At 45.9% G+C, this 16,748-nt stretch overlaps 1 protein-coding gene across 1 annotated transcript in view; it reads right to left on the bottom strand.

The window, feature by feature from the left end:
* Positions 1-6,816: 6,816 nt before the first annotated feature.
* The window catches only part of LOC115638281 (cytosolic phospholipase A2 gamma-like), a 58,693-nt gene continuing 48,761 nt past the window's right edge, over positions 6,817-16,748 (bottom strand). The window contains 3 exon segments of the mRNA XM_030539867.1: positions 6,817-7,311; positions 14,633-14,801; positions 15,864-16,018. Of these exon segments, the coding sequence (XP_030395727.1) occupies positions 7,148-7,311; positions 14,633-14,801; positions 15,864-16,018 (488 nt within the window). The 3' untranslated portion in view covers positions 6,817-7,147.

Genomic DNA, 16,748 nt, shown 5'->3' with positions numbered 1-16,748 from the left:
CCACTGCACAGTCCTGCTTGGAGAGGATGCAGAGCAGAGGTGAGCTGGGGTGGGGAGGTACCGTAGGGCTCCTCAGGCCAGGGGGTGGGGAGCTGCCACGGGGAGCTGCCACGGGGGCAGGCGGCACACTTCAGGGTGGGGGCGGCGGGGAGCTGCTGCAGGGCTTGGGGGGGCGCAAGGTGGAAGTTTTGCCTAGGGCACGAAACTTCCTTGCACCGGCCCTGCCTTTATGTATGCAGTAACATCAAATCCCTACTGACCAGAGGTACAGAATCACTTACCTGTATGGGGTTAATCAGTTCAATTTGCCTAGCTTGCACCTGACCAGAAGGACCAATGGGGAAAAAAGATACTTTCAAATATGGGGGCGGGGGTTGTTAGTGCTCTTTGTTTTGTTCCCTCTTGAGACAAAGAGGGAGACCAAGCGGATAATCCAGCTCCTATTAAAATGATACATCTATGCTGGAGGTAATATTATTCCTGCTTTGTAACTGGGAAGCAGAGTCAGAGGGGAATGCTCTGTGTTTTAAGTCTTTTTATTACCCTGTAAAATTACCTTCCATCCTGATTTTAGAGATGTGCTTCTTTTACTTTTTTCTTTATAATAAAGTTCTTCTTTTAAGAATCTCATTGGTTTTTAGTGTCCTAAAAATCCAAGGGTCTGGTCTGTGCTCACCTTGTTAATCTATTTGGTTGGTAGATTATTTTCAAGACTTCCCAGGAAAAGGGGTGAAGGGGTTTGGGGGGATATTTGGGAGGGGGATAGGGCTCCAAGTGGCCCCTCCCTGAATATTTGTTTAAATCACTTGGTGGTGGCAGCAATACCATCCAAGGACAAGGAAGGAATTTATGCCTTAGGGAAGTTTTTAACCTAAGCTGGTGGAATATAAGCTTAGGGGGTCTTTCATGAGGGTCCCCACATTTGCACCTGTAGCAGAGTGGTTATCTGTTCCTGTCCTGAAGGGTTTAAAAAGCAGCCTGAGAGGGCTTGAAAACTGCAGCTCTATAAGCTGGGCTGATTGGGGAAGTGGCCGCAGCTGGGCCACAGCCCAATCAGGCCACGACTGGCCTGTATAAGGCGGCCAGGGAAGCCAGGAGCAGTCTCTCTTTGCCTGTAGAGAGAGAAGGGTCTGGTTGTAGGGAGTTAGAGACAGGGTACCTGAGTGAAGCAGGGCTGGGAGCTCTAGCCTGGAAATCCCCAGGCTGCAGCCTAGTATAAGACAACAGGTACTGGGGGTTGCAGAGGATAGCCCACGGGTAGGCAAAGGCAGCAGGTCCAAAACCAAACTCCTTTGCCTATGATGAGGGGCTGATATTGCAGTCTGCCCCAGTGAATGGGGGCTAGATGGAAATTGGGCGGTAGTAAAAACAGAGGCAAAGTGGGGATAGTGGGTTGGGGGGTTCCCTGGGGGCAGCACCCCAGTTAAAAGGGCACCAGGGTCCAGGGAGGGACACAGGGGCCAAGAGGACAGGTGGATCACTGGCCTGCAGAGGGTGCTTCTGACTGGCAATGAGCTAATTCCCAAGGACAACCAGTTGGAGGTGCCCCAGGGGTGAGTCTGCATGTCTACAGTACCTCAGAGTGGGGAGGGAACCCTAATATCATCATAGAAGGCAATCAGCTTGGTCAGGGATGACTTGCCCTTGGTGAATCCATGCTGACTCTTCCTGATCACCTTCTTCTCCTCCAAGTGCTTCAAAATGGATTCCTTGACGACCGGCTCCATGATTTTGCTTGGGACTGAAGTAAGGCTGACCGCTCTGTAGTTCCCCAGGTTCTCTTTCTTCCCTTTCTAAAATATAGGCAATATATTTGCCTTTTTCAAATCATCTGGGACCTCCCTTATAGCCACTAATTTTCAAAGATAATGGCCAATGGCTGTGCAATCACAAGAGCACCCTTGGATGCATGAGATCTGGACCCATGGACTTGTGCATGTCTAACTTTTCTAAATAGTCTTTAATCTGTTCTTTCACCACTGAGGGTTGCTCTCTTCTCCCCATATTGTGTTGCCCAGTGCAGCAGTTTGTGAAGCACTGACTACTTCAGATTTTTCCACACCGTGTCACTAGGTTGCCTCCCCCATTTAGTAAGGGTCCCCCACTTTCCCTGACCTCCTTCTTGTTCCTAACATACCTATAGAAACCCTTCTTGTTACCCTTCAAATCTCTTGCTAGCTGCAACTCCAATTGTGCTTTGGCCTTCCTGATTACACCCCTTCATGCTCTAGCAATATTTTTATACTTCTTCCTAGTCATCTGTCCAAATTTCCACTTTTTTTAAGATTCCTTTTAAGTGTAAGCTCACCAAAGATTTCATTGTTAAGCCAAGCTGGTCACCTGCCATATATGCTATTCTTTCAGCACTTCGGGATGGTTTGTTCCTGCACTCTTAATAAGGCTTCTTTAAAATACAGCCAGCTCTCCTGGACTCCTTGCCCCCTCATATTAGCTTCCTAGGGGATCCTGTCCATTAGTTCCCTAAGGGAGTCTAAATCCAAGTCCCATATTTTGCTACTCTCCTTTCTTCCTTTTGTGAGGATCCTGAACTCAACCATTTCATTGGTCATTGCTGCCTAGATTGCCACCCACTTCTATTTCCCCTACCAATTCTTCCCTGTTTGTAAGCAGCAGGTCAAGAGGAGCATGGCCCCTAGTTGGTTGCTCCAGCACTTGTACCAGGAAGTTGTCCCCAACACTCTCCAAAAACTTCCTGGAGAGATGAGACCAGGATGCATTATGAGGGATGGATGAGGAAGCCCAGCCTCTAGGGGAGAATGGGGACACTTGGAACAAACTACAACTCCCAGGAGGCACTGCAACTCCCATTATTTGGGTAAATTCTCCCAGCCCTTAGACCCAGTCCCCAGTTTGCCAGCAGGCTCAGCCAGGTTCAACTTTTTGCAAAATTTCTCATGGGGAGTGTCATAACATTTTTCCCAGATCTGGACCTTAGCGTCCAAAATATGGGTGTTAGCATGAAAACCTCCAAGCTTAGTTACCAGCTTGGACCTGGTAAAGCTGCCACCAGCCAGGAATTATACAGTGCCTAGCTCACTGTGGTCTCCCCAATACCTTTCCTGGGGGACCCCCAGACTCAGATGCCTTGAGTCCTACAACAAAGGGAAATAACCCCCTCCCCTTGTTTCCTGGTTACTTCCTCCCAGTCCCCTCCCTGGATGACCCTAAGAGATTCCCTGCTTCCAGTCCTGGAAACACAAGTACCAAGAGAGCTAATCTCTCTCCCCACCCCTCACCCAGAGGGTATGCAAAGTCAGGCTTAGTAAATCTAACACAAAGAGATTTTCCCCCTGACTTCTTCCTCCCGCCAATTCCCTGGTGAGCTGCAGACTCAATTCCCTGGAGTCCCCACTAAAGAAAAACTCCAACAGGTCTTAAAAAGAAAGCTTTATATAAAAAGGAAAGAAAAAGACATTAAACATAGTCTCTGTATCCAGGTGACAATATACAGGGTCAATTGCTTAAAAGAAAAATGAATAAACAGCCTTATCCAAAAAGAATACACTCCAGCAACTACACACATGTAAATACAAAAAAACCAATATAAACCTATCGTCTTACTATCCTTGTACTTACAACTTGGAAACAGAAGATTAGAAAGCCAGGAGACAGAAAGATCACTCTCAGAGCCAAGAGGGCCAGACACAAGACAAAGGACAAAGAACTCACACCCAAAACTTCCATCCACCCAGATTTGAAAAAGTCTTGTTTCCTGATTGGTCCTCTGGTCAGGTGTTTCAGGTTCCCTTTTTTTAAACCCTTTACAGGTAAAAGAACATTAACCCTTAGCTATCTGTTTATGACAGGGAGCTGTGACCAGGCGTGAACATATTGCCCCCAAACCAGACTTTTTGAAAGCAAGTATCATTTAATCTCAACAGTAGGAATCAAAGCACACCACAACAATGGGGTTTTGTTCCCAAAGCAAACAGCCAATATTCAGCTGCTTTACTTGAAGTTGAGTTGGATTAACTTATCCAGAGATCCCACTTCTTGCTCTGGGAGGAACAGTCTGTATCCCTGCAGCTTCTGAGCTCCAGCAGCTTAGATTTTCAAACACTCCCAAAGCAGTTTGCCACCTGTCAGCCCTCCTATCTGCAGTCACCAGCCTTGGTGACTGCAGATAGGCACTTAAAAGGCACTGTCCTAATAACGGGTTCAGGTTGCCTTGAATGGTGCACTGCAGTTTGGGACTGTGGGTGTGTGCTGAGGAGTCTGGGGTGCAGAGGGAGGTTGGGCAGTGGATGTGGAGGAGGTGAGAGGGATGATCGCCCCACCTTAGCCTCAGAGACACATGATAGACTGAGTGAGCAGCATGGTCAGGGAAGCTGCTCCTGCACCCTGCCCAACAAAACCAGCAGCCTGACTCCCTGCCTGTGTCTGCAGCTACTTTTACATAACCAATAGCATTTTGTTTCCTGGAGGAGAAACAGCTCTCTTACCCTTGTCCAAAATGACATGGCCCTGCCAGGCCACCCTTTTGCCACCCAACCCAGCTCCAGACCCCACGTCCTGGCACCCCTCTCCCCAATACTGAGCAGGACTGGAGGAGGTGCAGATCTCATGAGTGTGATTTTCATCCCCAACCCAAACCTGACACTTATCCTTGGGTACTGTACCCAAAGCATCCCGAATCCAATACCTGTAGTCGTGTCCCATCAGGTTTGGGTCAGGCAAAGGGCTCTACTCCTGTAGAACTATGGGATTACACAATTTTACAACGTTTCGAAGCAGCCAGGTGAGACAATACAAAGGCAGACAATGCTACATAGACATAGCATATCTGGGGCGGGGAGTGAGGGGAGTAATAAAAAAGAAGTGTCCACCTCTTTCAACAGCTGCATGAGTGCTGGACCCTTGTTTGTTTGTTACAGTTCCAACAGACATCTGATCCCCTTGCTGTCATTGAGCAGCATGCTGCTCTACATAGAGTGCATTGAAATGACTTACGGTGTAAAGTACAACTCAGTGTGAGCAAGAGAATCCAAAGCTGGCCCTTACTCAGGCAAGTAATTTTTTCTCACAAAGAGGCAAGAGGGGCAGGGCTTAGCACACAGCCCCTTCCTTGGCATCTCCCATGGGCTAGCTTGGTCACCTCCCAGCAAGGGCTGGCTTTTATGGATCCCATTCTTAGGCATCCATACCTCCTCATTTATTGCATAGAAGCCTGAGCACCTCACTCAGGCTTTGTGGAACTCAATGATTTTCTAGGCACCTAAGAGTTAGGAGTGGGGATGCTCAGCGCCTAATGGGTGGTCTACACTGAAAACATACATCGGCAGCACTATGACTCTCAGGTGTAGCCAAGCTAACCCCTAGTGCAAACAGCTATAGGTCAACAGAAGAATTCCTCCAGTGACGTAGCTACTGCCTCGGGGTGCGGGTGGGGGAATTACCTACAGAACCCCTCCCACCACTGCAGTGAGCATCCACACTAAAGAGCTACAGCTGTGCTGCCGTAGCATTGTAAGTGCTGACATATCTTACGTCCCTTTGTGAATTTAGTCCTTTGCACTCTCACTTACTGTGGAACAATCAGAATGGTGAAACAAAGCCAGGCTATTTCTAGTACTGAGGCACACGAGATGAAAAATGATGGGAAATTATTGTTTGTTTATGTAATATTCATCACAGAAGGAAAGAGGGTTGTAAAATGTATTGTCACACACAGCACAAGAAACATTTGGAAATTAAGAAGCAATAAGAAATTCACCATTATAAATAACGGGCCATATTTTAACGTCCGTGTAAAAGTGAAGTAACATCATCAGCTTCAGTAAAGTTACTCCACTCTTATCAGAGGTGTAAATGAGATTGTATCATGGATCACAGCTCAGGAGAAAATTCCTTTCTTACTTCCATTCCTTTTCTAAACTAGCAGAACTGACAAAGAAAACTTGCAGACACATTTGTGTGCCAGGAAGCTGTAATATCATTCTGCACAGTGTAAGTTCTGTGTGATACTGTGTAGAGTGACCAGATAGCAAGTGTGAAAAATTGGAACATTTTTTTTTGGTGGGGAGGGGGTATAGTTCTGTATATAAGACAAAGTCCCTAATATTGGAATAGTCCCAATAATATTGGGATGTCTGGTCAACCTAGAATGGTGCCATGTGAGCACTGGCAAACCAACATGTATGGATGTGTCTTCAAATTCTATCTATCATAACCTATTGTATATGAATTATCTATCATCACAAGCTATTGTATATAAATCTATCTAGCTACGTCATTATCTACTGTATATCTACTTATGTGTCTAATAAGCATCACTATCTAGCTTTCTATCTATCTTTCTAGGAACATTTAGCCAAATTCATCATCCTGTAGCCAGGGCTACATTCACAAAAGGAGTTGGCTCCTAGCTGCTATATTACACACCAGAAGTCCAGCATCAGGCCCCACTAGGGGTCACCAGACCCCCACTCAGATGTTGCTGAATCCTGTAGATGTCTTATCTCAGTTAACACCCATGTTTTGGACAAAAGATGGCAGCTGCAGTGCACATGCCCCAAGGCTGAAACATGGACACACAGGGAAATGTCACTGAAACAACTAGGTGCTGAGAGAGTATAGACACTACAGGGTTCTGCGGCAGTTGAGCAAGAGTTTTGTGAATCTCAGGGATGATGAAATCTAGGAATCAGGCACCTACAGGGGCATTTAGGTGCCTAAATCCCTTTGTGAATTGAAGGCCTGGTCCATACTAGGGAGGGGGTCGATCTAAGTTATGCAACTTCAGCTACGTGAATAACGTAGCTGAAGTTGGCGTACTTAGATCTATTTGTCATGGTGTCTTCACTGTGGTAAGTTGATGGCTGACAGTCTGTCGTTGACTCCGACTGTGCCTCTTGCCCTGGTAGAGTACCGGAGTCGACAGGAAAGCATTCGGCAGTTGATTTATCGCTTCGAGACTAGACACAATAAATCGACCCCCCCACTGGATTAATTGCTACCCATGGATCCAGTGGGTAATGTAGACAAACCCCAACACAGTGAAACTAACTCCTCCCTGCTGCACTTAGGTTCTAAGTGGTCACAGTGAACAGCCTCTCGGGAAATGTAAGTCAGAGCCAGGCACAGAATTTCTGATCTTCATGATCAGTAACCAAACAGAAATGTGGTTTTAAAACTCCTTGGGAGAGGACACAATCTGCTGGATCTCCTTCAGAATCCTATCCTTGTTGTTGGATACATTCATCTTGGCTTTTTTGAGGAGTACTTTGACATTGTCTTCTGAGTAGGATGAAGTAAAGGTGGTAAACGTGTCTCTGAAGTCCTTTATTTTATCTAGGAATAAAATAGGTGCATAAGTGCCAAATATAGGGAAACAATGGTTCTGCTTTTACAATTTGACTGCTCCCAGAACCATAGAATCCAGGTACCGAAAGAGGCAGGGGAACAACATGGCCAACTCCTGAGGTTTACGTAGAATCACAGAAATGAGGGGCTGAAAGGGATCTCAAGATGTCACTAAGTCCAATTTCCTGTGCTGAGGCAGGACCAAGTGAATATAGACCATCCCTGACATTTGTTTGCCCAAGCTGCTCCTAAAATCTTCAATTGAGGATTCTACCATGTCCCATAGAAGCCTATTCCAGAGTGTAACTACCCTGAGAATTAGAAAGTTTTTCCTAGTTCCCCACCCCCAGACACACACACTAAAAAAAAACTATGACCAGATGACTAGCAACATAGACAATAAAGGGGAAGGATGGAAATCTGCATAAGTAAAAAACACATCAAAGATTTTCTGACCAGTTTGAATGAATTCAAATCATCAGGGCCTGATGCTATTTACCCAATGGTACTGAAGGAATTAGCTGAAGAAATCTCGGAGTCACTGGCAATAATATTTATGAACTCATGGATGATAGGAGAGGTCCTGGAAGGCTGGAGACAAGCTCATCTTTAAAAAGAGGGGAAAGGGAGAGCCACAGAACTTGAGAACCTACTAGAACAATGTCTAAAACATTAAATTTACAAATACCTGGAAGACAAAGAGGTGATCACTAACAGCCTGCATGGATTTACCAAGAAGAAATCATGCCAAACCAGCTTGATTTCCTTCTTTGGAAGAGTAACTGATTTGGTGGATAGGGGGAATGCAGTGGACATGATATAGCTGGACATCAGCAAGGGTTTTGACACAGTCCTACATGACATTCAGATAAGTAAGCTGGAGAAATGCAGACTTGGTAGAACTATCATTAAGCAGATATATAATTGGTTAAAGAACCTCAAAAAAAAGAGTAACTATTAATGGAATGTTGTAGATTGGAGGGAGTTCTCAAGTGGGGTTCCACAGGGATCTGTTCTGTGTTAAATGTTGTTTAACATCTTAATTAATGACCTGGATGTAGAACTAGAGAATATATTTATCTAGTTTTCAGATGACACAAAGCTGAGGGGTTGCCAACACTTTGGGGGATAGAGCTAACATTCAAAGGGATCTTCATAAATTGGAGCACTGGGCTATAGACAACAAAATGAAATTCAACAAAGACAAATGTAAAGTTCTGCACTTAGGGAAGAAAAACCAAATACACAAATACAGAATAAGGGGTAACTGGCTTGGCAGCAGCACTTCTGAGAAGGATGTGGGAGTTGTGGTGGATCACAACCTCAATATGAGTCAGCAATGTGATGTTGTTGCAAAGAAAGCAAATGCAATTTTAGGCTGAATTAACAGAGGCATAGTATGCAAGTCACAGGAGGTGATAGTACCACTGTACTCAGCGCTGGATAGACCTCATCTGGAGTACTAATTTTGGTCACTAATATATAGAAAGGATATACAGAAACTGGAAAGGCTCCAGAGGTGAGCAACAAAGATGATCAAAGGGATGTGTAGAAGGGTGGACTCGCCCCTGCAGCGCCTCCTGCTGGTGACTTCTGGAATTAGTTTGGTTCCAGCTCCAGAGTGCCCTCTGCAGGCCAGTGATCCATCTGTCCTCTGGCCCTCGTGTCCCTCTCTAGACCCCAGTGCCCTTTTACACGGGGTACTGCCCCTGGCAGTAACCCCTTTCTCTCAAGGTCTCCCCTCCTCAGGAACCCCTACCCTCTATCCCCACCTTGCTTCAGTATATGGCTATTGCCAGTCATTGTCTAGCCCCACGCCCTGGGGCAGACTGCAGTATCAACCTACTCTTCACTGGCAAGGAAGGTTTGGACCTGCTGCCTTGGTCTACCCCTGGGCTGCCCTCTGCAACCCCCAGTACCTATTAGCCGAATGCTAGACTGCAGCCTGGGGCTTTCCAGGCTGGAGCTCCCCAGCTCCTCTGCCTTTCCCCAGCCCTGCTTCACTCAGGTATCTTGTGTCTAGCTCCCTGCAGCCAGGCCCTTCTCCATCTACAAACAGACAGAGACTTCCCCTTGGCTTCTGGCTTCCCTGGCCTTCTTATAAGGTCTTGTTGCTCAGTTTGGGTCATGGCCCCAGCTGCAGCCACTTCCCCAAATCAGCCCAGCCTAAAGGCTGCTTTCTCCAGCCACAGCCCCTTCCCAGGGCTGTGTTTAATCCCTTCAGGGCAGGAGCATGGATCCACTCTGCTACACGATAGAAGGCCCTTGACCCCTTCGAGGAGCACTGGATGCTGTCCGGGGTTCTCTTCTCGGTGTTCCCATCAGGCTCCCTTCTTATGACCCTTTGACCTCACTCCTGTGTCTGTTCTTTTATTAGTTGTCCCCCAGAATCAGTGGGGTTCTGAGGTCCTGTAGATCCTCCCCTTAGGCGGGGGGTGGAGGGGGGATCTATGAGCAATGGGTGGGCTTCCGCCTTCCCAGTTCCCAGAAACCCAATAGGTACAGGATGGAATGCAATCCCTATGAGCAAAGGCTGAAGGAACTGGGTATGTTTAGTTTGGAAAAGAGGAGATTGAGTGGGGCATGATATCAGTCTTCAAATACTTAAAAGGCTGCTGTCATAAATATAAAGGGAAGGGTAACAACCCTTATGTATGCAGTAACATAACCTCCTTCCTGGCCAGAGGTACAGAATCCCCTTACCTGTAAGGGGTTAATCAGGTCATTTAACTTAGTTGGCACCTGACCAGAAGGAACAATGTGGAAAAAAAGATACTTTCAAATGGTCTGGGGGAGGGTTTTATTGTGCTCTCTGTGTTGGTTCCCTCTTGGGACAAAGAGAGAGACCAAATAGGAAAACCAGCTCCTAACAAGATCCTGAAATTATACATCTAAAATTACAGAAATTGTAAGTAATAGCAAGGAAATGCATTAGATTAGCTTTTGTTTTAGCTTGTGAATTTTCCCTATGCTAAGAGGTAATTTTATTCCTGTTTTGTAACTGAGAAGCAGAGTCAGAGGGGAATCCTCTGTGGTTTAAATCTTTTTATTTAACCTGTAAAGGTATCTTCCATCCTGATTTTGCAGGTGTGATTCTTTTATTATTTTTTTTAATAAAATTCTTTGTTTACGAACCTGATTAATTTTCAGTGTCCTAAAAACCAGGGATTTAGTCTGTGCTCATTTTGTTTACCTATTTGGTTAGTATATAATACTCAAGCCTCCCTAGGAAAAGGGGTGAAGGGGCTTGGTGGGATATTTGGAGAAGGTAGGGCTCCAACTGGACCCTCTCTAAATGTTTGTTTAAATCACTTGGTGGTGGCAGCAATACTGTCCAAGTACAAGAAAAGGAATTTTTGCCTTGGGGAAGTTTTTAACCTAAGCTGTTGGAATATAAACTAAGGGGGTCTTTCAGGCTGGTCCCCACATCTGTACCCAGAGTTCAGAGTGGGGAGGGAACCCTAGCAGCTGCCATGAAAAAAGATGGAGCAAAGTTGTTCTCTCTTGCCACAGAGGGCTGGATAAGAGGCAATGGGTTAAAACTACAGCACAAAAGATTTAGATTGAATCTCAGGAAAAAATCCTAACTGTAAGAATGGTAGGACAATGGAATAAACTGCTTAGGGAGGTCATGGAATCTCCTTCACTGGAGATTTTCAAAAGGAGGCTGGGTAGCCATCTGTCCAGGATGGTTTAGATAGAATAAATCCTGAATCTTGGCTGGGGTTAGACTAGATGACCCTTGTGGTCCCTTCTAACCTTATAGAAGTCATGGGCCATATTAAGCCCATGACTTCTTGTCCTTTCTTCAATGGACATTGAGAATAGTTGATCCCAATCTCTTTATAAAGCCCTTAACATATTTGAAGACTGTTATCAGGATTAGATGAGGATCGCAGCTGTTCTTTATATTTTCAAAAGTAAGTTTCCAGTCCTTAGGTTTCAGAGAAAAACCTGAAAATGTGACACTAATGTACCGTAAAGGTGCAGAAACCAGAAAACAAATACAAATAACCAGGCATTTAGTGTTTTCTTAACAATTTCATGATTTTAAGCCCATCTCATGCTTTTAAGAAAGCTTAGCTAGCTAGCTAGCCAGAAAGATAGATAGATTGTATTGGGATAGCCTATCTATCTATCTATCTATCTATCTATCTATCTATCTATCTATCTATCTATCTACACTGGTGTGATTGACTATGTAGCCCAAAAAGGTCCTGAAAGGGTTAACTTGGGCCAATTATGTTACCTGGCTGCATGTGAAGAGAGAACCAGACTTAACTGAAGGTGAGTGCCAGCTGAGGAAGGTGCTAGGTGAGCTCCATGAAGGCAGGAGTTTCAGCGAAGAAGGGGGCTGCAAGAAGCACCTCTCTCTGAGTTAGGGAGTGGAGAGATATGGAAGAGATTTGGCCCCAGGGATGGTCTCCTGAGATTGGAAATCTGGCAAGAGGCAGTGAGAGATAGCAACTACTGGAACAAAGCTGGCTCCAGTACTAAGCCCTGAACAAAGGGCAGGATTTGGAGAATCAGGGAAAGAGCCCTGGGAGCTGCTCAGCAGAGGAACAAAGCAGCAGGGAAGGATGAGAGGCCAAGCCTGAGGAGGGTAGAAATCGGCTTCAGTTCATCCTTTTGTCTTGGGATTTTTGTTAAGGGATTCCAGGGGAGAGCCTGCCCCTGAAAGAAGGCTGAACCTAGAGAGGTTTGGAAGAAGAAGGCCTGTGAAAGGATCAGACCGTGATTGTTGGTTATAGGGCCCCTAGGCTGCAAACCGGTGCAGTGTGTGGGCCAGGGTTCCCCTACCAGCCACAGGAGAAGGGCATGAATTCCTTGAAAAGGGCCAAGGATGACTGGAAGCCATGTGGTAAAGTTGCTCAAGCTCCCTAGGACTAGAGTTGTTGCCAGAGACCTGATATAAGGACACTAGACTTTTTTTCTGGGACCCTGGTACACTGGAATGGGGGGATTTAAATTATGACCTAACCCAAAGGCTGAGCCCTGAGAAAGGTGGTCCACCAAGGTGACCATCCGCTGGGGGCTCCAGATGGGGAAAGAGACATTATGCTCACACCTGGCCATAAGAAGATGCTCTACAGATGAGTTCTTGTCCCCATCTTCCCTACATTTTGGGCTGCATAAGTAGGGGCAATGCCAGCAGATCGAGGGACGTGATCATTCCCCTCTATTCGTCACACTACAAGAAGGCGGTGGAAAAATTGGAAAGAGTCCAGCGGAGGGCAACAAAAATGATTAGGGGGCTGGAGCACATGTCTTATAAGGAGAGGCTGAGGGAACTGGGATTGTTTAGTCTGCAGAAGAGAAGAATGAGGGGGGGATTTGATAGCTGCTTTCAACTACCTGAAAGGGGGTTCTGAAGAGGATGGATCTAGACTGTTCTCAGTGGTACCTGATGACAGAACAAGGAGTAATGGTCTCAAGTTTCAGTGGGAGAGGTCTAGGTTGGATATTAGGAAAAACTTTTTCACTCGGAGAGTGGTGAAGCACTGGAATGGGTTACCTAGGGAGGTGGTGGAATCTCCTTCCTTAGAGGTTTTTTAGGCCCTGCTTGACAAAGCCCTGGCTGGGATGATTTAGTTGGGAATTGGTCCTGCTTTGAGCAGGGTTTTGGACTAGATGACCTCCTGAGATCTCTTCCAACCCTGATATTCAATGATTCTACCCTCCTCAGTTTGTCTATTTTATTTCCCTTCCCTTTGCAAAACAGGAAAAAACAAAGATTTTCCAGACACTTTTGTTTGCTGGGCAGCTGGAATATTGATGGGAGTTAGGTGCCCAAGTCCTTGTGAGGATCTGCAATTACATGACCAGTGTAGCAGGTCAAAGCTGAATCTGTCCAATGAGTACAAGGGAGTCTGTATCTCATGTAATGCACATGTTGACAGGCAAGAGGAAGTCTAAGTGATACCAGTTAGGTCCCCTTTCCACTCCCCACTGAAGGTGGCCTGTTCTGCCACATCTCCTCTCAGTTACAGAGAGTGGAAATCTAGAGAAATCCATTCTATTTCAGTAAAATATATATAAAAAAATTTAAAACATTGATCAGTAAGAACTTGCACCTTTGTCTTGATTAGCATGAACCAGCAGGCCTAGTTTATGACCACAGGGTAACTCAATGAATTAAAAAGCAGCACATTTAAAACAGGTGGGATTATTTTGCTGAACACACAAGTGACTTGTGGAACTCATTGTTGCAGGGATTACCATGGCCGGTCACAATAGGATTGTAGGAAGTGTTGGATATTATGCAAACATCCATGGATTAAAAGAGAATGCAAAAGGTATAAACCTGCCTGCATTAGCCCATACGAAAACTATTTCCCTGGGAAAGGTTTATTTGTAATTTTTTATTATGGGGTTTTGTGCCCTTCCTTGTGACTCATGTCATGTTGGACACTGTCAGAGTCAGGACAGAGAGCTAGATGGACCCTGCTCTGGTAGACAGTGGCAATACCTGAGCTCCTCTGCTCATGTCCACTAGTGTCAGCCAGGAGAAACTCCATTTCAGTCAGTGAGCTCCGACCAGACACATGGGATGAGGTTCACAGCAGAACTCAGGTGTTGAGTTACTGAGAGTCATGGTGCCTATAAAATTTTAGACCCCTATAAAATCACTGGGATTCAGACAGGCTGAGTTAGGTGCCCAGGCTCCTGGTGCAAAGAACAAAGAACGACAGGTTCCTGGGAAAGTGATCCACAAACTCAGCACTCAAGTCCAGGCTGGAGGAAGGCGCTTGTCTCTGCTTGGGGTTCTCAGCTGTGATGAAAGACACTCTATAGTCTGGTGGTTACAACACTTACACGGGTTGTGGGGGCCCCAGCATCCAGTCCCCCTGCTCCACTGACTCTCCAATTATTTATCCAAACTGGAACAGCTACAACAGGAGATACTGAGGGATTCCCACATCACAATATCCCCCTGCCCAGTGGTTTTGGCATTCACCTGAGAGAGAGCACACAGGGGCCTGATCCTGCAAGCCATGCCTCAGCATGTCTGCCACAGCCAAGTGAGGCAGAGAAATGCTGTTCTTTGTGCATCTGGAAGCCTGGGATGGGGCAGCAGTGGACATGCCCAGAGACAGAAACACATACACTGAGAGAACTTTTCTGCAAATCTTAGGCCTTGAACAAGTGTAGATTCCTACAGAGTCTGGTGGCAGCTAAGCAGCAGTTTTGTGATTCCCGCTGAGGCCTGATCCTGACATTTAGGTAGCTAAACCAGCAATGAGGCACCAAAGTCCCTTTGTGAATCTAGCCCATAGAGTTTTAGAAGAGAGGTGTACAATTAAAGTACCTGGACAATTTTTATTGTTGAAGAGAGGGAAGTGCATGATGGTAGGAACATCTTTTCCTTTGAAGATGTAGCAGTCAGAGGGGTTATCAATGTCCTTAATCTCTTCTGTGTTTATCTCGGGAAATGGGATGTTATTTGCCTCACAGTACTTGGCAGTTTTCTCAATGGTCTGGGAAGGAGGGGAAAGTGATTTTAAAATAAATAAATAAATAAATGAAATGATCATTCCCACTAATAAAACATGATGTCACTAATATGGCCAGGCTAGAGTTTTAAAAATACCCCTAACCTACAGTGTACAAACATTCCAAGGAGTCTCTAAGGAACTGACTAATCGAGGGCCTCCATGGAAACCAGACGGGACCCTGTTGCCATATCTCTGTAATGAGAATCTTTGTATAGCAAAGCATATATTGTGGCTGAGGTTTTCAAAAGCTCCTAAGGGATCTGGATGTCCAGTTCCCATTAAAGTTAATCCTTTAGGTGGCTTTGAAAACTTCAGCCCATGGTAATGAACAGAAATCAAAACCCAGAACTTCAGCTCCAAAAGTACAAGTTTGATTTTTGTTTTGTTTTGTTTTGTTTTTTACAAATTCACCTATAGGAAAACTCTTGTTTCATGTAATCAAAGTAGCAAAGTGTTATAGTAGCTGCAGCCACTAGAGGGAGACAATATCACCTATGGAGCATTGGCGATATGTGAGGCTGAGGTGAGCGAGTTTGCAGAGTTCTAACTGAGTTATTGGAACTTAGTTCACACTTTTACTGACCCTGTCTCTTCCTGCTAGAGTGCTCTTGGCTCTTTGGTGCTAACAGAAATAAAAATTGGTCAGATCTAATGACTGTCACTTAGCACATCAGCTAGGACTGTGATACACACAGGAGCGTATCTGTGGAGTAAGCAGTTGCCATTTTTACACAGAGTAAAACTGAACTTCAGGGAATTTCCTCTTCTTCCTTGATATACAAAGGGAAAGAGAGGTCATGACTGGTCACATGCCCTTATCCCAAACCCAAGCGATCTTGCAGAGAATAAGGTAAATATTCCCAGTGGTTCCTATACGCCCACACATCTCAAATTGTGATCCCCACAGCACCTTCCGGGAATCCAAATGACTGCTGCTAACAACAGTGTAACCTCACTGGGTCATAGGCCAAGTCCTGGGTATTTGTGCAGTGATTGATCCTGATTGTGGTGTTGGGAGACAACACAATAAATAACAAAAGTTACCTCGAAAGGATCCCCGTCGCTGAAGTCGAAGGAGAGGATCAGTTTCACTTTCCTCTCTGGGCGCAGAACGAGGGGGTAGGCGGAATTTATGGCAATGCCGGCATCGATCAAGTGGATGAATTCTTTGTTGGTCAATCCAGTAGATTGGGCTTTACCTGCAAAAGTGCATCCACATATTGTTTTAGGCTGTGATTTTTCCAAGGGGTCACAATTAGTGAGGTACCCAAATCCCCCTGAATTCCATGTGCATTTTCAAAGGCACCTAAGCTGGCAGATAAACTCCTAGTGGGATTTTCTAATGCACTTCTGTCAAGAGTAAGGACCCAGAGCTAGCCTGCTTACAAGCTAGCTTAATGCCCCCTCTCTCCCCCACAGCAGTCTAACCAGCACAACTGGGCCCTCGCTGAGTCGCCTGATTAGCCCAAGCACCCAACTGGCTGTGTGGATCTGCAGACTTGCTCTTATGACCAGTGGCAGGGTGCTGGCAGCTCAAAGCATTCACCCCTGGCTGGGAGAGCACTTGCTCCTGTCCTGTGCCCAGCCTTGCTCCCACCTTGCCTTGCTCCAGGTAACTGGCTCTGGTTCCTGGCTTCTGACTTTGCATTTGACCCTCGGCACTGGCTCCCTGCATTTGACTCTGGCACTGACCTTTGGCTCCAATTCCTGGCTACTGATGCCTTCTGTCACCACTTGGTATGACTCCTGCTCTAGCTGTTAGGCATGAAGTCCCCCATCATGGTCACTGTCAGGCACCGAATTCCATTTGAAACTAGTGGGAGTTACCCTGCATGCGTGCTTCTGTAATTACCACAAAGGGCCAGACTTGCAAAGGTGGGCTGCTGCCTAAAGATACAGAGGGAGGCCTAGTGGGTATTCAGAAGCTCC

This window comes from Gopherus evgoodei, chromosome 21, assembly GCF_007399415.2.
Source record: "Gopherus evgoodei ecotype Sinaloan lineage chromosome 21, rGopEvg1_v1.p, whole genome shotgun sequence".
In the NCBI taxonomy this organism is placed as follows: Eukaryota; Metazoa; Chordata; order Testudines; family Testudinidae; genus Gopherus; species Gopherus evgoodei.
The sequence above is the reverse complement of the archived record's forward strand: the minus strand, read 5'-3'. Positions and strand labels throughout refer to the sequence as shown.